General features: G+C 42.1%; 1 protein-coding gene across 8 annotated transcripts in view; it reads right to left on the minus strand.

Annotated features, from left to right (window-relative positions):
* The window catches only part of grip2b (glutamate receptor interacting protein 2b), a 197,692-nt gene that overhangs the window by 19,893 nt on the left and 157,651 nt on the right, over positions 1-20,148 (minus strand). For 4 of the 8 annotated variants that reach the window (XM_087801823.1, XM_087801819.1, XM_087801825.1 and 1 more), the window contains exons 3-12: positions 14,214-14,346; positions 13,999-14,144; positions 12,317-12,403; positions 11,100-11,175; positions 9,072-9,217; positions 8,712-8,859; positions 7,528-7,697; positions 2,280-2,414; positions 2,020-2,172; positions 1,777-1,963 (exon numbers count right to left, since the gene is read on the minus strand). In XM_087801823.1, the coding sequence (XP_087657949.1) occupies positions 1,777-1,963; positions 2,020-2,172; positions 2,280-2,414; positions 7,528-7,697; positions 8,712-8,859; positions 9,072-9,217; positions 11,100-11,175; positions 12,317-12,403; positions 13,999-14,144; positions 14,214-14,346 (1,381 nt within the window). Of the gene's footprint in view, positions 1-1,776; positions 1,964-2,019; positions 2,173-2,279; positions 2,415-7,527; positions 7,698-8,711; positions 8,860-9,071; positions 9,218-11,099; positions 11,176-12,316; positions 12,404-13,998; positions 14,145-14,213; positions 14,350-20,148 lie in introns of all 8 variants that reach the window. The other 4 variants (XM_087801821.1, XM_087801818.1, XM_087801824.1 and 1 more) reach the window with 1 other exon arrangement.

The following is a 20,148-nucleotide window of genomic DNA, read 5'->3' on the forward strand; positions in this document are numbered from 1 at the left end:
CTGTTGACATTAGACAATCGTGCGTGTGTTTGTGTGTGTGTGTGTTTGTGTGTGTTTGTGTTTGTGTGTGTGTGTTTGTGTGTTTGTGTGTGTGTGTTTGTGTGCGTGTGTGTGTGTGTTTGTGTGTGTGTGTTTGTGTGTTTGTGTGTGTGTGTTTGTGTGCGTGTGTGTTTGTGTGTGTGTGTGTTTGTGTGTGTGTGTTTGTGTGTGTGTGTTTGTGTGTGTGTGTGTGTGTGTTTGTGTGTGTGTGTGTGTTTGTGTGTGTTTGTGTTTGTGTGTGTGTCTGTGTGTGTGTGTGTTTGTGTGTGTTTTGTGTGTGTTTGTGTGGGTGTTACTGTGTGTTTGTGTGTGTTTTGTGTTTGTGTGTGTGTGTGTGTGTGTGTTTGTGTGTTTGTGTGTGTGTGTGTGAGTGTTTGTGTATTTACTGGCATCTTTCAATATAAATTATGTTTATTTTGGTTCGAGAAGAAAGTGTCAATGTCCTAACAACTTGTAGTTAAGAGGGTGTGTGTGTGTGTGGGGGTGTGTGTGTGTGTGTGTGTGTGTGTGTGTGTGTGTGTGTGTGTGTGTGTGTGCGCAGCATGAAGGTACTTATTGATTCATGCTGTGTGGGCAAGAGGAAGCTGTTGATAGATGTTAGTGTGGGCGCTAATGGAGAAGACACTTTGGCCTCAGGGAGCAAACACACACACACACACACACACACACACACACCCCCACACACACACACACACACACACACACACACACACACACACACACACACACACACACACACACACACACACACACACACACACACACACACACATAGTGACACAGTAATAATTAAAGTTTCCTGCCAAGTGACTAAAGTGAAGTTGTAACACCTAAGCAAAAAGAGAGTCACACACACACCAGTGATATCTACACTTGTAAATGTGTGTGTAAAGGTATGTGCGTGTGTTTGTAAATGTGTTTGTGCACATGTGTATACATATGTGCATAGGTGTGTATAAGTATGTACATGTGTGTATTAGTGTGTGAACATCTGTTTGTAGATGTGTGTACATGTGTTAACGTGTTTGTAAGTGTGTGTATGTGTGTGTAAATGTGTGTATTTCTGTGTACATGTGAGTATGTGTGTGTATGTGTGTGTACTTGTGTGTACTTGTGTGTACATGTGTGTACTTGTGTGTACATGTGTGTACTTGTATGTACGTGTGTGCATGTGTGTACATGTGTGTACATTCGTGTACGTGTGTGTACATGTGTGTACTTGTGTGTACGTATGTGTACATGTTTGTAAATGTGTGTACATGTGTGTGCATGTGTGTACGTGTGTGTACTTGTGTGTACTTGTGTGTACATGTGTGTGTACATGTGTGTGTACTTCTGTGTACATGTGTTTACTTGTGTATACTTGTGTGTACTTATGTGTACTTATTTGTACTTGTGTGTACTTATTTGTACGTGTGTGTACATGTGTGTACCTGCGTGTACATGTGTGTACGTGTGTGTACGTGTGTGTACTTGTGTGTACGTGTGTGTACTTGTATGTACTTGTGTGTACTTGTGTGTACATGTGTGTACATGTGTTTATATGTCTGTACATGTGTGTACATGTGTGTACTTCTGTGTACATGTGTGTACTTGTGTGTACATGTGTGTACGTGTGTGTACTTGTATATACTTGTGTGTACGCGAGTGTACTTGTGTGTACTTGTGTGTACGTGTGTGTACTTGTATATACTTGTGTGTACGCGAGTGTACATGTGTGTACTTGTGTGTACTCACCTCTCTGCAGAACTGTCAGGTTCGATGAATCGGATCAACGGAGGAGCCGAAAGCGTCTCGGTGGCAAATATTCCTCCCTGTAGTTGAACCCCGAAGCCGTTGAGCGGGTCTCCGTCCAGGACCACCTCGCTGGTCTCCACGTGGACCACCTGACCGCCCGGACCCACCGAGCTGGACGCCAGCGACACTGGAAGCACACAGCGGTTCATGCCTGACCCACGTGCACTGACCTGACCCACGTACGGGAACTCTTGTGCTCCTTCTTCCTGGGCCGGCGCTTCAGCAGAGAGTTCCTCGGGCTCATGGGCACCGTCTGCCGGGGCAGGGTGTTGGAGGTCTGGCTGCAGGGACCGGACGTGGTGGTGGAGCCTGGAGAGAAGCTGGTGGACACCAGAGCTGTGGGGGGGAGACGACCGGACTAGAAGTGGACTGAAATATTCATGATGCTAATGGAGGTTTGATCCAGCAGTGATCGATGAAGGAGTAGAAACAACATGTCGTACACTTGCAGTAGTCCAGGTTGATGGTGTTGTTGTTGGAGGCCGTCCACGACTTGTTGAGGGTGGAGGTCGTGCTGAGGAGTGTGGAGTTGACACACGGGTCCCACGAGTGAGGGTGGTCCGACTTCTGGACCTTCACTGGAGAACAAAACGTCCGAGTTACAGACTCAGACTCATCAGGCTGTAGTTGGACTCGTAAAAGTCAGACTGTAGTTGGACTCGTCAGAGTGTAATTGGACTCTTAAGAGTGTAGTCAGACTCATCAGACTGTGGTTGGACTCGTAAAAGTGTAGTCAGACTCATCAGACTGTAGTAGGACTCGTAAGAGTGTAGTTGGACTCTTAAGAGTGAAGTAAGACTCATTAGGCTGTAGTTGGACTTGTACAAGTGAAGTCAGACTCATCAGGCTATAGTTGGACTCGTAAGAGTGAAGTCAGACTCATCTGGCTGTAGTTGGACTCGTAAGAGTGTAGTCAGACTCATCAGGCTGTAGTTGGACTCATACAAGTGAAGTGAGGCTTATCAGGCTGTAGTTGGACTCGTAAGAGTGAAGTCAGACTCATCAGACTGTAGTTGGACTCGTAAGAGTGAAGTCAGACTCATCAGACTGTAGTAGGACTCGTCAGAGTGTAGTTGGACTCTTAAGAGTGTAGTCAGACTCATCAGACTGTGGTTGGACTCGTAAAAGTGTAGTCAGACTCATCAGACTGTAGTAGGACTCGTAAGAGTGTAGTTGGACTCTTAAGAGTGAAGTAAGACTCATTAGGCTGTAGTTGGACTTGTACAAGTGAAGTCAGACTCATCAGGCTATAGTTGGACTCTTAAGAGTGAAGTCAGACTCATCAGGCTGTAGTTGGACTCGTAAGAGTGTAGTCAGACTCATCAGACTGTAGTTGGACTCGTAAGAGTGAAGTCAGACTCATCAGGCTGTAGTTGGACTCTTAAGAGTGAAGTCAGACTCATCAGGCTGTAGTTGGACTCGTAAGAGTGTAGTCAGACTCATCAGGCTGTAGTTGGACTCATACAAGTGAAGTCAGGCTTATCAGGCTGTAGTTGGACTCGTAAGAGTGAAGTCAGACTCATCAGACTGTAGTTGGACTCGTAAGAGTGAAGTCAGACTCATCAGACTGTAGTTGGACTCGTCAGAGTGTAGTCAGACTCATCAGACTGTAGTAGGACTCGTCAGAGTGTAGTTGGACTCTTAAGAGTGTAGTCAGACTCATCAGACTGTGGTTGGACTCGTAAAAGTGTAGTCAGACTCATCAGACTGTAGTAGGACTCGTAAGAGTGTAGTTGGACTCTTAAGAGTGAAGTAAGACTCATTAGGCTGTAGTTGGACTTGTACAAGTGAAGTCAGACTCATCAGGCTATAGTTGGACTCTTAAGAGTGAAGTCAGACTCATCAGGCTGTAGTTGGACTCGTTAGAGTGAAGTCAGACTCATCAGGCTGTAGTTGGACTCGTAAGAGTGAAGTCAGACTCATCAGGCTGTAGTTGGACTCGTAAGAGTGAAGTCAGACTCATCAGACTGAAGTTGGACTCGTAAGAGTGAAGTCAGACTCATCAGACTGTAGTTGGACTCGTAAGAGTGAAGTCAGACTCATCAGACTGTAGTTGGACTTGTAAGAGTGAAGTCAGACTCGTCAGACTGTAGTTGGACTCGTAAGAGTGAAGTCAGACTCGTCAGGCTGTAGTTGGACACGTAAGAGTGAAGTCAGACTCATCTGGCTGTAGTTGGACTCGTTAGAGTGAAGTCAGACTCATCTGGCTGTAGTTGGACTCGTAAGAGTGTAGTCAGACTCATCAGGCTGTAGTTGGACTCATACAAGTGAAGTCAGGCTTATCAGGCTGTAGTTGGACTCGTAAGAGTGAAGTCAGACTCATCAGACTGTAGTTGGACTCGTAAGAGTGAAGTCAGACTCATCAGACTGTAGTTGGACTCGTCAGAGTGTAGTCAGACTCATCAGACTGTAGTAGGACTCGTCAGAGTGTAGTTGGACTCTTAAGAGTGTAGTCAGACTCATCAGACTGTGGTTGGACTCGTAAAAGTGTAGTCAGACTCATCAGACTGTAGTAGGACTCGTAAGAGTGTAGTTGGACTCTTAAGAGTGAAGTAAGACTCATTAGGCTGTAGTTGGACTTGTACAAGTGAAGTCAGACTCATCAGGCTATAGTTGGACTCTTAAGAGTGAAGTCAGACTCATCAGACTGTAGTTGGACTCGTAAGAGTGAAGTCAGACTCGTCAGGCTGTAGTTGGACACGTAAGAGTGAAGTCAGACTCATCAGGCTGTAGTTGGACTCGTAAGAGTGTAGTCAGACTCATCAGGCTGTAGTTGGACTCATACAAGTGAAGTCAGGCTTATCAGGCTGTAGTTGGACTCGTAAGAGTGAAGTCAGACTCATCAGACTGTAGTTGGACTCGTAAGAGTGAAGTCAGACTCATCAGACTGTAGTTGGACTCGTCAGAGTGTAGTCAGACTCATCAGACTGTAGTAGGACTCGTCAGAGTGTAGTTGGACTCTTAAGAGTGTAGTCAGACTCATCAGACTGTGGTTGGACTCGTAAAAGTGTAGTCAGACTCATCAGACTGTAGTAGGACTCGTAAGAGTGTAGTTGGACTCTTAAGAGTGAAGTAAGACTCATTAGGCTGTAGTTGGACTTGTACAAGTGAAGTCAGACTCATCAGGCTATAGTTGGACTCTTAAGAGTGAAGTCAGACTCATCAGGCTGTAGTTGGACTCGTTAGAGTGAAGTCAGACTCATCAGGCTGTAGTTGGACTCGTAAGAGTGAAGTCAGACTCATCAGGCTGTAGTTGGACTCGTAAGAGTGAAGTCAGACTCATCAGACTGAAGTTGGACTCGTAAGAGTGAAGTCAGACTCATCAGACTGTAGTTGGACTCGTAAGAGTGAAGTCAGACTCATCAGACTGTAGTTGGACTTGTAAGAGTGAAGTCAGACTCGTCAGACTGTAGTTGGACTCGTAAGAGTGAAGTCAGACTCGTCAGGCTGTAGTTGGACACGTAAGAGTGAAGTCAGACTCATCTGGCTGTAGTTGGACTCGTTAGAGTGAAGTCAGACTCATCAGGCTGTAGTTGGACTCTTAAGAGTGAAGTCAGACTCATCAGGCTGTAGTTGGACTCGTAAGAGTGTAGTCAGACTCATCAGGCTGTAGTTGGACTCATACAAGTGAAGTCAGGCTTATCAGGCTGTAGTTGGACTCGTAAGAGTGAAGTCAGACTCATCAGACTGTAGTTGGACTCGTAAGAGTGAAGTCAGACTCATCAGACTGTAGTTGGACTCGTCAGAGTGTAGTCAGACTCATCAGACTGTAGTAGGACTCGTCAGAGTGTAGTTGGACTCTTAAGAGTGTAGTCAGACTCATCAGACTGTGGTTGGACTCGTAAAAGTGTAGTCAGACTCATCAGACTGTAGTAGGACTCGTAAGAGTGTAGTTGGACTCTTAAGAGTGAAGTAAGACTCATTAGGCTGTAGTTGGACTTGTACAAGTGAAGTCAGACTCATCAGGCTATAGTTGGACTCTTAAGAGTGAAGTCAGACTCATCAGGCTGTAGTTGGACTCGTAAGAGTGAAGTCAGACTCATCAGACTGTAGTTGGACTCATACAAGTGAAGTGAGGCTTATCAGGCTGTAGTTGGACTCGTAAGAGTGAAGTCAGACTCATCAGACTGAAGTTGGACTCGTAAGAGTGAAGTCAGACTCATCAGACTGTAGTTGGACTCGTAAGAGTGAAGTCAGACTCATCAGACTGTAGTTGGACTTGTAAGAGTGAAGTCAGACTCGTCAGACTGTAGTTGGACTCGTAAGAGTGAAGTCAGACTCGTCAGGCTGTAGTTGGACTCGTAAGAGTGAAGTCAGACTCGTCAGGCTGTAGTTGGACACGTAAGAGTGAAGTCAGACTCATCTGGCTGTAGTTGGACTTGTTAGAGTGAAGTCAGACTCATCAGACTGTAGTTGGACTCGTTAGAGTGTAGTTGGACTCGTAAGAGTGTAGTCAGATTCATCAGGCTGTAGTTGGACTCCTAAGAGTGTAGCAGACTCATCAGGCTGTAGTTGGACTTGTAAGAGCGTGGTCAGACTCATCAGGCTGTAGTTGGACTCGTAAGTGTGTAGTCAGACTCATCAGGCTGTAGTTGGACTCGTAAGAGTGTAGCAGACTCATCAGGCTGTAGTTGGACTCGTAAGAGTGTAGTCAGACTCATCAGGCTGTAGTTGGACTCGTAAGTGTGTAGTCAGACTCATCAGACTGTAGTTGGACTTGTAAGAGTGAAGTCAGACTCATCAGACTGTAGTAGGACTCGTAAGAGTGAAGTCAGACTAATCAGAGTGTAGTAGGACTCGTCAGGCTGTAGTTGGACTCGTAAGAGTGAAGTCAGACTCATCAGACTGTAGTTGGACTCGTAAGAGTGTAGTCAGACTCATCAGGCTGTAGTTGGACTCGTAAGAGTGTAGTCAGACTCATCAGGCTGTAGTTGGACTCGTAAGAGTGTAGTCAGACTCATCAGGCTGTAGTTGGACTCGTAAGTGTGTAGTCAGACTCATCAGGCTGTAGTTGGACTCGTAAGAGTGTAGTCAGACTCATCAGACTGTAGTTGGACTCGTAAGTGTGTAGTCAGACTCATCAGGCTGTAGTTGGACTCGTAAGAGTGTAGTCAGACTCATCAGGCTGTAGTTGGACTCGTAAGAGTGTAGTCAGACTCATCAGGCTGTAGTTGGACTCGTAAGAGTGTAGTTGGACTCGTAAGAGTGTAGTCAGACTCATCAGACTGTAGTTGGACTTTAGAAGCTTTATATTGAGTCTTCAGGTTGTTGTTTGACTCTTGAACCTCAGACACTATAAATCCTCACACACACACACACACACACACACACACACACACACACACACACACACACACACACACACACACATGTCTCCTGCGTGCAGGTATGTGTGTGTTGATGCTTGTGTGTTTGTGAGTTTGTGTGTGTGACATTAAGCTGGACAGTAAGGCAGAAGCAGTCGAGCTCAGATGCCGACAGACAAAGAAACTCTTCACCTGATTGGTCAGTTTGTAAATATGTAAATGACACCTTTCCTCCGGAGTCATGTGACCTGATGAGGTCAGCGTGACACGAAACATATTAAATATAACAACGAGGACAAACCAAAGAGACACACGTCGTAGAGTGACACACAAATATCTATTGAAAAGGTCACCTGTGAGGTGGTCATGTGACCCGGGGTCTCACCTGTGTCGTGCTGCTTCCCTCCCAGTCTGGTCTGGTGCGAGGGCAGCAGCTCCAGCTTGACCAGTTCACTGGTGCTGGCCAGCAGCTGCGTGGCCTCCAGGACGCTGCAGTGCTCGGTGGACGTGCCGTCGATGGACAGCAGGTGGTCTCCAGTGTGCAGCGCTCCACACCTGAGGACACACAAGGACACACACATTCCAGAGCTGCTGGCAACACAACGTTCAAGGGAACACCTTTAAGTCGCACACTCAGCTACACAAGCCTTAGTTAAACCTGTGAGTTGTGTATGTGTGTTTGATAAAAAAGTATGTGTCTTTGTTTGTGTTTTTTGATAAGGGATCTGTGTTTGTGTATCTTTGTGGATGTTTGCATTTGTGTCTGTGTGTGTTTATTGAGGTGTCTTTAAACATATCTGTGTGTCTGCCTGTGAGTTTGTGTGTTAGTGTTTTTTTCTTTTTGATGTGTGCGTTTTGTTTCTGTGTGTACTTGTGTCTGAAGATAGTTTGTACTTGCGTGCGTGTGTGTGTGCATGTGTTTATCCTTGCGTGTCTGTGTGTGTGTTTGTACTTGTGTGTCCATGTATGTGTTTGTTTGTGTTTCTCTCTGTATGTGTTTATACTTATGTGTCTGTTTGCACTTGTGTGTGGATGTGTGTGTGTGTTTGTACTTGTTTGTCCATGTGTGTGAGGTTGTACTTGTGTATCTATGTATGTGTTTGTCTGTGTTTCTATCTGTATGTGTTTATACTTGTGTGTCTCTTTGCACTTATGTGTGGATGTTTGTGTTTACTTGTGTGTGATTGTGCTTGCGTTTCTATGTGTGCGTGTTCGTAATTGTGTTTCTATGTATGTGTTTGTTTGTGTTTCTACCTGTGTGTGTTTATACTTGTGTGTCTCTTTGCACTTGTGTGTGGATGTGTGAGTTTGTACCTTGTGTGTGTGTGCGTTTCTATGTGTGCGTGTTTGTGTGTCTGTGTTTATACTTGTGTGTCGCTTGTGTTTCCACTTGTGTGTGTTTGTGTCCTTTACCAATCAATACATTCTGTTTTGAATTAATGTTATTCAAATTTTAATAAAATGTTATTCAAAAGTTGATAAAATGTTAATATAATGTTATTGAAATACAAACATAAACTGACGTCAACATTTCAAACCCTGAGAAGAGGACGTATTTGAGCGACGCACCTGTCCACCACACTTCCTGCTCTGACCCGGTCGATCACGATCACCTGCTTGTTGCGATGCGTTGCCGACGTCAGCGTGATTCCCAGAGTCGCTCCGGGCGACTTTGCGATCTCCACCAGCAGGGGGCCGGAGGCGTTCGCCAGCGAGTCTGATCAGAGATTCATTAGCGAGTCACTGAGTCTCCCGCGATCACACACTCGACTCCGACTCAAACAACAATTGTGACGGCCGCGGGGTTTTTTGGCAAAGCATGCTGGGAGGATTAGAGCGGGGATTTGGCCGCGGGCAGCAGGATGTCGACACGCGGGACAAAACAAAGCGGTCGGAGGTATTTCTGGAGTGAGAGGATCAGAGTCTCACCCATGATGCTGACGTCGTACTCCACCTGGAACAGAGCCTCCTGCCCGCACTGGACCAGAACGCTCAGGCCGTCGCTGTGGCTGATGTTGTGCAGAGGAACTCCATCCACGCTCAGAAGACGGTCTCCAGGACGCAGAGTTCCTTCTCTGAGGAGCAAACACAGCTGGTCAACTCCTCGTGTAACACATGTGACTCTTCCTCGGCCATCGCTGGACCTTCATCATCTTCTGATTCATCTTCACCTTCACCATCACCATCATCATCCTCATCATCTTCATCATCTTCTTATTCATCTTCATCATCATCACTTTCCTCATCATCATTATCATCTTCTAATCTCATCTTCATCTTACTTATCGTCATCTTCTAGTCTCATCTTCATCTTCTTCTAATCTCACCTTTATCATCCTCATCATCTTCTTATTCATCTTCATCATCATCACTTTCATCATCATCATCATCATTATCTTCTAATCTCATCTTCATCCTCCTTATCATCATCATCTTCTAGTCTCACCTTCATCATCTTCATCATCTTCTAGTCTCACCTTTATCTTCATCTTCATGATCTTCTAGTCTCACCTTTAATTTCATCTTCATCATTGTCTTCATCATCTTCTAGTCCCACCTTCATCATCATCATCATCTTCTAGTCCCACCTTTATCATCATCATCATCTTCTATTCTCACCTTCATCATCTTCTAGTCCCACCTTCATCATCATCATCTTCTAGTCTCACCTTCATCATCATCATCATCTGCTAGTCTCACCTTTATCTTCATCTTCATCATCTTCTAGTCTCACCTTCATCATCATCATCTGCTAGTCTCACCTTTATCTTCATCATCATCTTCATCATCTTTTAGTCTCACCTTCATCATCATCATCACTTCTAGTCTCACCTTCATCATCATCTTCATCATCTTCTAGTCCCACCTTCATCATCATCATCATCTTCTAGTCTCACCTTCATCATCATCATCATCATCTTCTAGTCTAACCTTCATCTTCATCATCTTCTAGTCTCACCTTCATCATCATCATCATCTTCATTATCTTCTAGTCTCACCTTCATCATCATCATCATCTTCATCATCTTCTAGTCCCACCTTCATCATCATCATCATCTTCATCATCTTCTAGTCCCACCTTCATCATCATCATCATCATCCTCATCTTCTAGTCTCACCTTCATCATCATCATCTTCTAGTCTAACCTTAATCATCATCAAGTCTCACCTTCATCATCATCTTCATCTTCATCATCATATTATCTGATACTAATGAATCTATTTTAATCTTAATCCATTTGATTGTTTGGATGTATATAATATATAATAATATCTCAGTCGATCAGTCTCAGTCCAAACAGTCAACAATAACTCTCACTCTGGTCATAATCCATGATCCACTGCAGTTCTTCTCTCAGTTGCCTCTGCTCTCTTCATCTCCTCCCCTGACTCGGGAAAACTACATTTTCTGGCTCAACCGTCGGCTCCGGATCCTCTGACGGCTGTGAAATTTGATTTTAAAAAGCAGCGTGAAGGTTTTGTTCATTTTCCCTCCGCTGACCCACATTCAGTGAAAGCCTTCTCCACACATCCGCTCGCTCCCGGCAACTTAATCCCAGTAACAGTCTGTCATCCTTCGCTAATTTCCCACTTTTAAGATGCTCTCACGGCGGCCGGCGAGTCGGCTGTGCTGTCACTCATGTCCGACTCATTCATTACCCGTCATCCGACATGTTGTCTGCCCCTGGGTCTGCCCCGTGGCTTCCTCAGGGTTCACAAAGATGAGCAACTCCCATCAAAATGACATGTTTTTCGGGGTTTATAAAAATCCAGTCTGTTCCCAACGGTCTTCACTCCTGCCAGCAGGGGGCAGTGAGTCATGCCTGTGAGTTGCCTCTGGCAAAATATCACACCCATGGTGCATTTCCGACAACTTTTGCAGACTAAGATCTTCATACACACTAAAGACTTGAAGGAACTTTTGGATCTATTCCCAACTCAAATGAAAAGCAGTACCTGTCTGCTGGACCTCCTGGTCTGACATAAGTGACCACCAGGGGGCGAGTCTTGTGCCAGTCCTCGTGATTCCCTCCTGGGAAAACCAGAAGAGGAAACACAACTTGAATAGGTGAACACAGAGGGGTTTCAAGAAGATCCAGAAATGGAGAAGAAGAAGAAGAAGAAGAAGAAGAAGAGGTCACATGGACGGAGCTGGTGAGAGGACTGACGCCCCCTAGTGGACGCCTTAGGTAGAAATCAAGTGGCAGTTAAGGGGAACAGATAAACGAGATGAACAAGAGCTGGGTTCACTCACAACCTCCTAAATATTATTATTATTATATATATTCTTACGATTTTTGTTATTATTTTTAACATGTGTAATTTTCTTTATAATATTTATTTTTATATGTATAATTTTTTTCAAGTATTTAAATATATATATATATACTGTATTTATATATAATCATTGATACAAACTGCTGTGACTACTTGCATGTATGGGAAGAATTATCTAAATCTTAAATTACTTTTCGACAAAATACTTTAAACAAAACTAATACTAAATAATAAACATCTTTCCAGGGGGCCACAGGTGGTCCTTGAATTCATGTGGGGTGTTTTTACAATGAGTGTTTTTTTTTTAATGTATTATATTGTGAGTAAAACTACAAAAAGTGTACCATTTGTATTCATGAGTAGTTAAAATAACGTATTTTAGGTCCTTATTTTTACTACATATGTCATTTTAGTGTTTTTGTTCCCTTTAAATTGTCAAAGAAACAAACATTATATGATATTTTTGTTATTTTGTGGTTTATATTTGAATAAAATAAACATAAAAACAAACCGTTTGTATTTTGTAACTAAAAATAACGTATTAAAGTCCTATTTTTTGCTTCCTTTATTTGTCATTTTCTATTTTTTTCCCTTTTAAATTGGTTAAAACTAAAGTGAATGAGCCCTTTTATCATATTTTCCTTTATTTGTGGTTCATATCTAAGTAAAATATACATAGAATTTAACAGAATACACTTGTTTTCCATCATTTTTGCGATATCATGGCACAGTAACATACTTGTTTTCTAGCCTTCGATCATATCTTTTTTTTGTGATGGCCCCTCGTAACATTACTAACGTGGGCCCCGGCTCCACAGCAGTGGACGAGGCTCCTCAAACATCCGTCCACCGAGCTCTTCACGAGGCTTGGAAACATAACCAGACCCGACGATTACCTCTCATGACGAAGCCGAAGCTGCTCCCCTCCTTGTGCAAACAGATGTCGATTGTCTTGGAAATCACCCCCGAGGTGCTGTCTGGTGCTGAGAGGAGGGAGATGGATGGAGCAGGAGAAGAGCGAGAAGAGCAATTTACACAATCCTCGAGAGACACTTTTAGGCTTAATGTGGTGCTCAAGAGTTCCTCCTGCTCCTGTCGTCGACACACCATCAGGAAATTAGAAAAGCCTGCGAGTGATCATTACTGCGACTGTATTTCAACCACATGTTGATCATTTCATGTTTAAAATGATGTTCTTTATACTTAACAATGTTTTTTTCAAAACAAATGGAGAGTTACCTCTATATATAACAAAGATACTGTGTTTTTTTTTAGTTTTTCTCCAAAAACTGGTGACATAATTTAAACCATTGCATTAGCAAACTTCAACAAGAGGTCGTTACCACGAGGTTTAGCAAAAAGGTTTTTAGTTATAATGTTACGACAACGTAAAAACTGAATGCTAGCTCAGCTAGTGACTAACATTGCGAGCATTGCTTATAGAGAGTGTTGCAACGAGTGTCTTTTTTAAATTCAATAAAATGTCAAGTTACAATATTTAAACGGAATGCTATACTTGCTAGCTCAGCTGGTAGCTAACAGAGCTAGCTGTGGTATCAGGGAAATTTACCACCGCGTTACACATGTTGATAGAGATTATTACCATAAGGTTTTAAAAAAAGGTTTATTTTTTAAATTAAATGTTAAGTGACAACATATAACCTCGATGCTAGATTATTAAGTGGAAATTTACCACCCCATAACACATGGAAGAGAGTGTTAGCATGAGGTTTAAAATATGTATAAATTATATAAAAATAATAACCTTATGTAACAACATTTATACTAAATGATAGCTCAGTAAGCGGCTAACAGTGCAAGCTGTGGTGCCACAAAAATGTACCACCCTGTAACACATGTAAGGTAAGGTAAAACTTTATTGAAAAAGAGTGTTACCATAAGGTTTAAAGATAAGTAAATATATTAAAAAAAATACAATGTTAAATGACAACATATAAACTAAATGCTAGCTTCGTTAGCGGCTAACATTGCTAGCTTGGATTCCAGGTAAATTCACCATCCCGTAACACATGTTGAAAGAGAGTGTAACCATAAGGTTTAAATATAAATAAAGATATTAAAAAAAATACACTGTTAAATGACAACATATAAACTAAATGCTAGCTTAGTTAGCGGCTAAAAGTGCTAAATGGGATATCGGGGAAATATACCACCCTGTAACACATGTTGATAGAAAGTGTTACCATTAAGCTTTTTAAAAAGAATTCAAATGTAAACATTTAAACTGAATGCTATACTTGCTAGCTCAGCTAGGGGCTAACAGTACTATCTGCGGTATCCAGGAAATTTACAACCCTGTAAAAAATGTTGATATAAGGGTGTTACCATATGATTTTATTGATTTATTTTTAATTATAATGTATTGTGACAACAATTAAACTGAGTGCTAGCTTAGTGGCTAACAGTGCTAGCTGCAGCGCCGGGGAAGTGAAGCACATCCTAACACTTTGTATATGTTGTAGATAAACCTGTTAGTGAATCTACATTGAAATAAATAAATGTAATATTTATACCTAAAATTGAAAAAACTTAAAAGTAAATATCGTAATATTCTCACCAGTAGGGGGCAGCTCGTACTCCACCTCCAGCAGCACTCGTTCGCCCACGTTCTTCAATAAGCTGATGATCTCCTCGTGTCTCAGTTTGGTCAGATTGATGCCGTTGACCGACTTGATGTAGTCGCCCACGTTCAGCTGGTCGCTCCTGGAAAGTCACGACGGTCGCGGTGAATAGTTTGAACGACGACCACGTGGCGAACGAGCGGACGCTCACCTGGCGGCCAGTCCTCCGGGTCGCAGGTTCGACACCCGAGGTTTCCCGTCCTTGTCGGTGCCTCCTGAGATGGTGAGTCCCAGAGTGCTGCCCTCCTTCTTCACCAGCTCCACCATCGTCACCCCGCGCAGAGCTTCTAACCGGAAACACACACACACACATGAAGACACCAGGACACACACACACACACACAGGGATGCGACACAATAAGGAAGAACACACAGACACACAAACACAGAGACGGAAGAGGTTAAAGAAATTCTTATTTTTGTTGACTTTTTGGTTGATAGCATCGATAGCTACATAAACAGGAAGTCACTTCCTGTACCTGTGTTTCAGAATAAGATTTGATCTTAAAAGAAAATGTATTTGCATGTTGATTTAGTGACACATAAAGATTTTAATATAAGATTAAAAAAACAAAGATCAGCTAGAGTGTTAGCATGAGGTTTATAATAAGTATATATTTTATAAAAATTCTAATGTTATGTAACAAGATTTATACTAAATGCTAGCTCAGTTAGAGGCTAACAGTGCTAGCTGCGGTGCCACAGAAAGTTACCACCTTGTAACACATGTTGATAGAGAGTGTTACCATAAGGTTTAAAAATAAATATATATAAAAAAAATTATAACATTGATTGACAACATATAAATCGAATGCTAGCTTAGTTAGCGACTTACAGAGCTAGCTGCAACACCAGGAAAAACTTCCACCCTGTATCACATGTTGAAAGAAAGTGTTACCATAAGGTTTTTCATTTTAATTGAATGTAAAGTAAGTAAGTAAGTAAGTAATTCTTATTTGTATAGCGCTTTTCTAGACCAGGGTCACAAAGCGCTTAAACAATCAAAACAATACTCAATAAAGTATATACTTTAAAGATCAGGATAAAACTGATAACACAACAGGAGTTCCAGAAAATCAAGGAAAAGCCTGAACAAATAGAAACGTCTTAAGATGTTTCTTAAAGGAGTCAGTATATAAACTCGATGCTAGCTTATTGAGTGGCTAACAGTGCTAGCTGCGGTGCTGGAGTAATTTACCAAACAAAGATACATGATGCTAACAACAATAACAAGTTAAACTGTAGTTTGTTTAGTGGAGAGAAAATTAAGATATATTGCGGCTTAAATAATGAAAAGACAATATCAAAATGGACTCATTAATTTTGTTTGGACGTCAACAAATAAACCTTTTTTAGAATGTTAAAAAACCTTTTTACCGCAGCTGTGCGTGTGGTGTATGTTAAACCTGGTCAACAATAGGTGAGACTCACACCTGTATAGTCACTTAATCCTGACGCCAATCATAGATTCATTAATTGTGTAAATAGTTGAACAAAATCAATCAATCATGTTATTTAAATGAACTAAAAAGAATCTCTCAGATGTGTGTGACCCAGTGACTCTTCTGACTCACAGAATCATTGAATGAATCATGAGTGAAACTGTCTTGAGACGGAGTTTGTCCCGAACACTGTGTCTCTCACTGGACTGACAACAGTAGGACACGATCTTCTGAAACTTCCCTTCAGCTCCTCATTAAAACATGTTTGTAAGGATGAGTCATCCGTGGAGACGCCGTCGTCACTGACGGGGTAAACTTATGGAGAGGTCGACAGAAGGTAACGGAGAGGAAGTTGTTTAGTCGAGTAAGTTGTTTAGTCGAGTAAGTAACTAATTGTTATTTATAGTGTTTTCCAGACCAGGGTCACAGAGCGCTTAAACAATCAAAACAATATTCAATAAAGTATATACTTTAAAGGTCAAGATAACATTTGCGAACAACACAGGAGTCTCAGAAAATCAAGGAAAAGCCTGAACAAATAAAAACGTCTTCTTGTTACCACGGTAACAACAAGTTGGTAACACTTAAGAATGTGAAACTAGAACTATTTATAAGATACTTAAACGAGTATTAACAGATAATGAGTCACGCTTTAACCATCATTAACTACTAACTCACACCTTGTTCACTCTGAGCTTCACCTTAATAACTCATTATTAACAGGAAATAAAGTATCTAAGTAAATAATGGTTATTTGTAAAGCACCTTTCTAGACCAGGGTCACAAAGCGCTTTAACAATCAAACAAACAGATCAAAAGAAGACATGAGTCTCAGAAAATCAGGGAAAAGCACAAATAAAGATGTCTTAAGATGTTTCTTGAAGGAGTCAGTAGATCATCAAACACAGAGATGGTTCAAAAGCTTAGGAGCAACAGCCTGGAAGGATTTCTCTCTTCTGGTCCTGAACCGTGTTCAGGAACCATCAGTAGATTCTGATCCACAGACCTCAGAGCCCGAGCTGGGGTGTAAGTCTGGATTAGATCACTGATGGAAGGTCTGACCATGAATAGATCTGAAAGTAAGAACCAGATTTTTTAAGTTGATCCTGAAAGAAACTGTCAGCCAGTGAAGAGTTTTAAGGATCGGAGAAATGTGAGTTCTTCTACTAGAGCAGGTCAGAATTCTCGCTGCAGAGTTCTGAATCAACTGCAGGCGAGACAGATCCTTCTTGGAGTGAAGGGATGTTGGTGACATCAGATCCAAGTATCAGGAATACATCTTTTTTTCAGGGCGTCCCGGCCTCAAAGAGGATCAGGAGTGTGTCCCACATCGTGCACTTCTGCACTAGTATTTTGAGTGCACAAGTGCGTCCCGATGAGCAGTGTGTGAAAATGTAGTGCACAATGTGCAGTCGATTGGCCAGAAAATCGAGTGTGTATCGATGGACACTTTCCACCCTCGACGCCCGCCATCTTAGTGACATAGATGACGCTAAACTTAAGCTGCTGACGACGCGTCTTCGGAGCAGATACCGGCGTAAATGTTTAGGAAAACACACATTTTACCACAAAACAACACAACAACAGTAATTACAAAATGAAACACAAATTGTTTCAATTGGCCAAAAGTTTTGTCAAGTGTTGACAATAGTGTTCCTACGACTGGTTGCCATCAGTGTTAAAAAGTAGTAGAAGAAGAAGCTGTCGAGTCATTTCCTGTAAGTGTGTAGCAGCAGTATTTGATTTGAGACAGTACTACCCTGTATAAACATGTACTGTAAACCAGTGCACTCGGAGAAGTGTGCGTTTTGGAACACAACCAAGGCCTGTTTCTGTGTACATAAACCAGAAGGTCGTCTCTAGTCTTAAAACAAAGGAAAATAGTGCAGAGACGCCATCTAGTGGACTGTGAAAATAATGACACTGTTTCATGAAGCTTCATCAACACATCACTACTATTGGGTCAAACCCGATCCTTCGAGAAGGCAAGAAAAGATTCAGCAGTAAGGTGACAGTACTCCGAGGTTAATGGACAGACCAGGCCAGGACCAGGACGGGGGGTCTTGAATGTAAAGTACCACAAGAGTATCACAAGCAGCTTCTTGAGGTACCATGAAGGTGACCCCGGAGCCTGTGGGCATGTGTTCAAGTCCCTCAGATCCCGGCGTGATTGATCCACGAAAAACCCGCGTCGTCGCCGCAGAACCGCGACAATTCATGGCTCGGTTTTAAATCCTCGCACGGGAATGTCGCTTCCATACCAATGGAAATGATCCCTCATGGTGACTGTGGAGAGAAATTTATGTTCCTTCGACACACAGTGAAACCTGTTACACACACACACACACAGACACACACACACAGACTCACACAGACACACACACACAGGTGTGACGAAGCCTCCTTGTGATAGATGGCCAGATTAGGCAAATCCCTCATGCGACACCGAGGATCAGTGAGGTGCTACACTCCTCTATCTCTGGAGATGATGACAAAACACACACACACACACACAATCACACACACACTACCTGCTGAGTGGCCCCTCGCTCCCTCATTAGTCCTTTTCACATTTGCATAAAAGCATGAATTCTTCCCCAAATGTAGTTTTGCTCTGCGAGCGTTTAGAGGCTGAAAGTGTTTTCGGCAGCGTTGATTGATCTCTTCAAACATCTATTCAGACGACAAGACAATTATTGCGCAGCAGTCGCTGTGATTTTCATTCAGACCGTATCGGAATAATTTCATTTCAGGTAGGATTTTTAAAAATGTCTTTCGTGTCCGAGGCGAGGAAATCCGAGGTTTTTCGTATGTAGCAGCAGCTCCACGACAACACAACGAGTCGCTGTGTTTAACCATCTGTTTGCATCAAAAGTTCTGAAAGTACTTTCAGAAGAACCTCCAGGAAATGAGGGGGCGAAGAAAGGATGATAAAATTTATGCGGTTTTTGTGTTATTTGTCTGGATTTAAGAAGGTTTTTGAAGGCGTCACTGTTCACTTGTATGGCTGCTCACTGCTGCTGCTCCCATATGACATTAATAATATTTACTGGTTGAATTCAACTGTTCCAATATTGAAACTTAATTTTTAAAAATGTACATTTAGTTTTTTGAAGCAAGGAATAAATGTTTTGAATAATTGAATTAAATTCTTCTATATTAAAAGGTTGAATTTGTTTTTGTTATTCGTAATTAAATGTTAAAGTTTGATCGTTTCAAAACAAATGAATAATTTTTAAAATATGGTTTGATATTTTAATTCCAATAATTCTTTAAAAAAAAAATGCTAATGTCAATATTAGTTCATTTGTAGCCTTTGAATTCAACAATAAAATGTCACCAGACAAAAAAGAAATTGTGATTTGGAATTTGAGCCAATCATGCGACGTGCAGATGATCATGTGACCAAGTAGAAGAACTGATGCTTCAAATCATCATGGTGGATTCCGAAGCACGATAAAAATGGAAAAACTTTCATTTATTTTGAATTAAGAATATAATTAAAAAAAACAAATTCAACCATTCAATAAAATGGTTGAATTAAATTATTTTTCAAAAGTCAAATACTTAATACTATACTTAATACTAAAATTAAAAAAGTAACAAAAATACAACACGTTTGAAATGTTAAAATCTACTTCAGCTGGGACTAAAAACCAGGTTTGACTAGTTGAAAATTAAGTTTGCTTTTGGATAGCAAGATTCTAGTCAAACCTGTCTTATCAATAAAATCAAAATTAGGTTAATCTACTTGGGCGACGAGGAGGTATATGATGAGTGAATAGTCAAAATGGCCGACGCCGTATCGTACCGCAATACTTCGTAATAGAACTACTGCATTGACTAACATGTCAGTCACTTAAGAATCATAATGTTTGGTGTGAACGCTAGTGATGTGCTGGTGAAGCTTCATGAAACAGTGTCATCTTGTTCAGAGGTCAGTAGGTGGCGCCATCAGTTTACAAATGATAGAACAGTTGTTCAAAACAAAGTTATATAGTGCAGAGACGCCATCTAGTGGACTCTGAAGATAATGACACTGTTTCATGAAGCTTCTGAAGCTTCATGAAACAGTGTCATCTTGTTCAGAGGTCAGTAGGTGGCGCCATCAGTTTACAAATGATGTTCCATTAGAACACTTGTTCAAAACAAAGTAAAATAGTTCTGAGACGCCATCTAGTGGACTCTGACAATAACAACACTGCTTCATGAAGCTTCACCAACACATCACTGGTGAACTCACAGATAGTAGCTCCGTCATCCAGGAGAGACGTGGAGTTGTACCACCGCGCTTCCCAGAGACAGTTCGGGTTAAGTGTGAACTACAACTGGGGGGAGGCCTTGGGACTGACCCGGGACCCTCTTTACTTTAGCCGACCCAGAAACGAAGGGATTATGAACTCATGACGAGGTCAAATCGTCGAGGACGTGTGTCCGCTAAAGGTCAGAGAGGTCGAGCAGCGAACACGTGAAGCGGTCGCTCGTCGAGGACGACAGCATCTGATAACAGACTGCCGGAGAATCGTCTGCCGAGAGAGAAGCTGTTTATGCAAATGACCCCAGAACTAATTAAGTAAATCGCTGTTGTCACCAGAATTTCCGCCGCGAGCGTTCGCCTTCCGAGACGTCGTCGCATTACGGCGC

Source organism: Callionymus lyra, chromosome 10, assembly GCF_982586985.1.
Source record: "Callionymus lyra chromosome 10, fCalLyr1.hap1.1, whole genome shotgun sequence".
Classification (NCBI taxonomy): domain Eukaryota; kingdom Metazoa; phylum Chordata; class Actinopteri; order Syngnathiformes; family Callionymidae; genus Callionymus; species Callionymus lyra.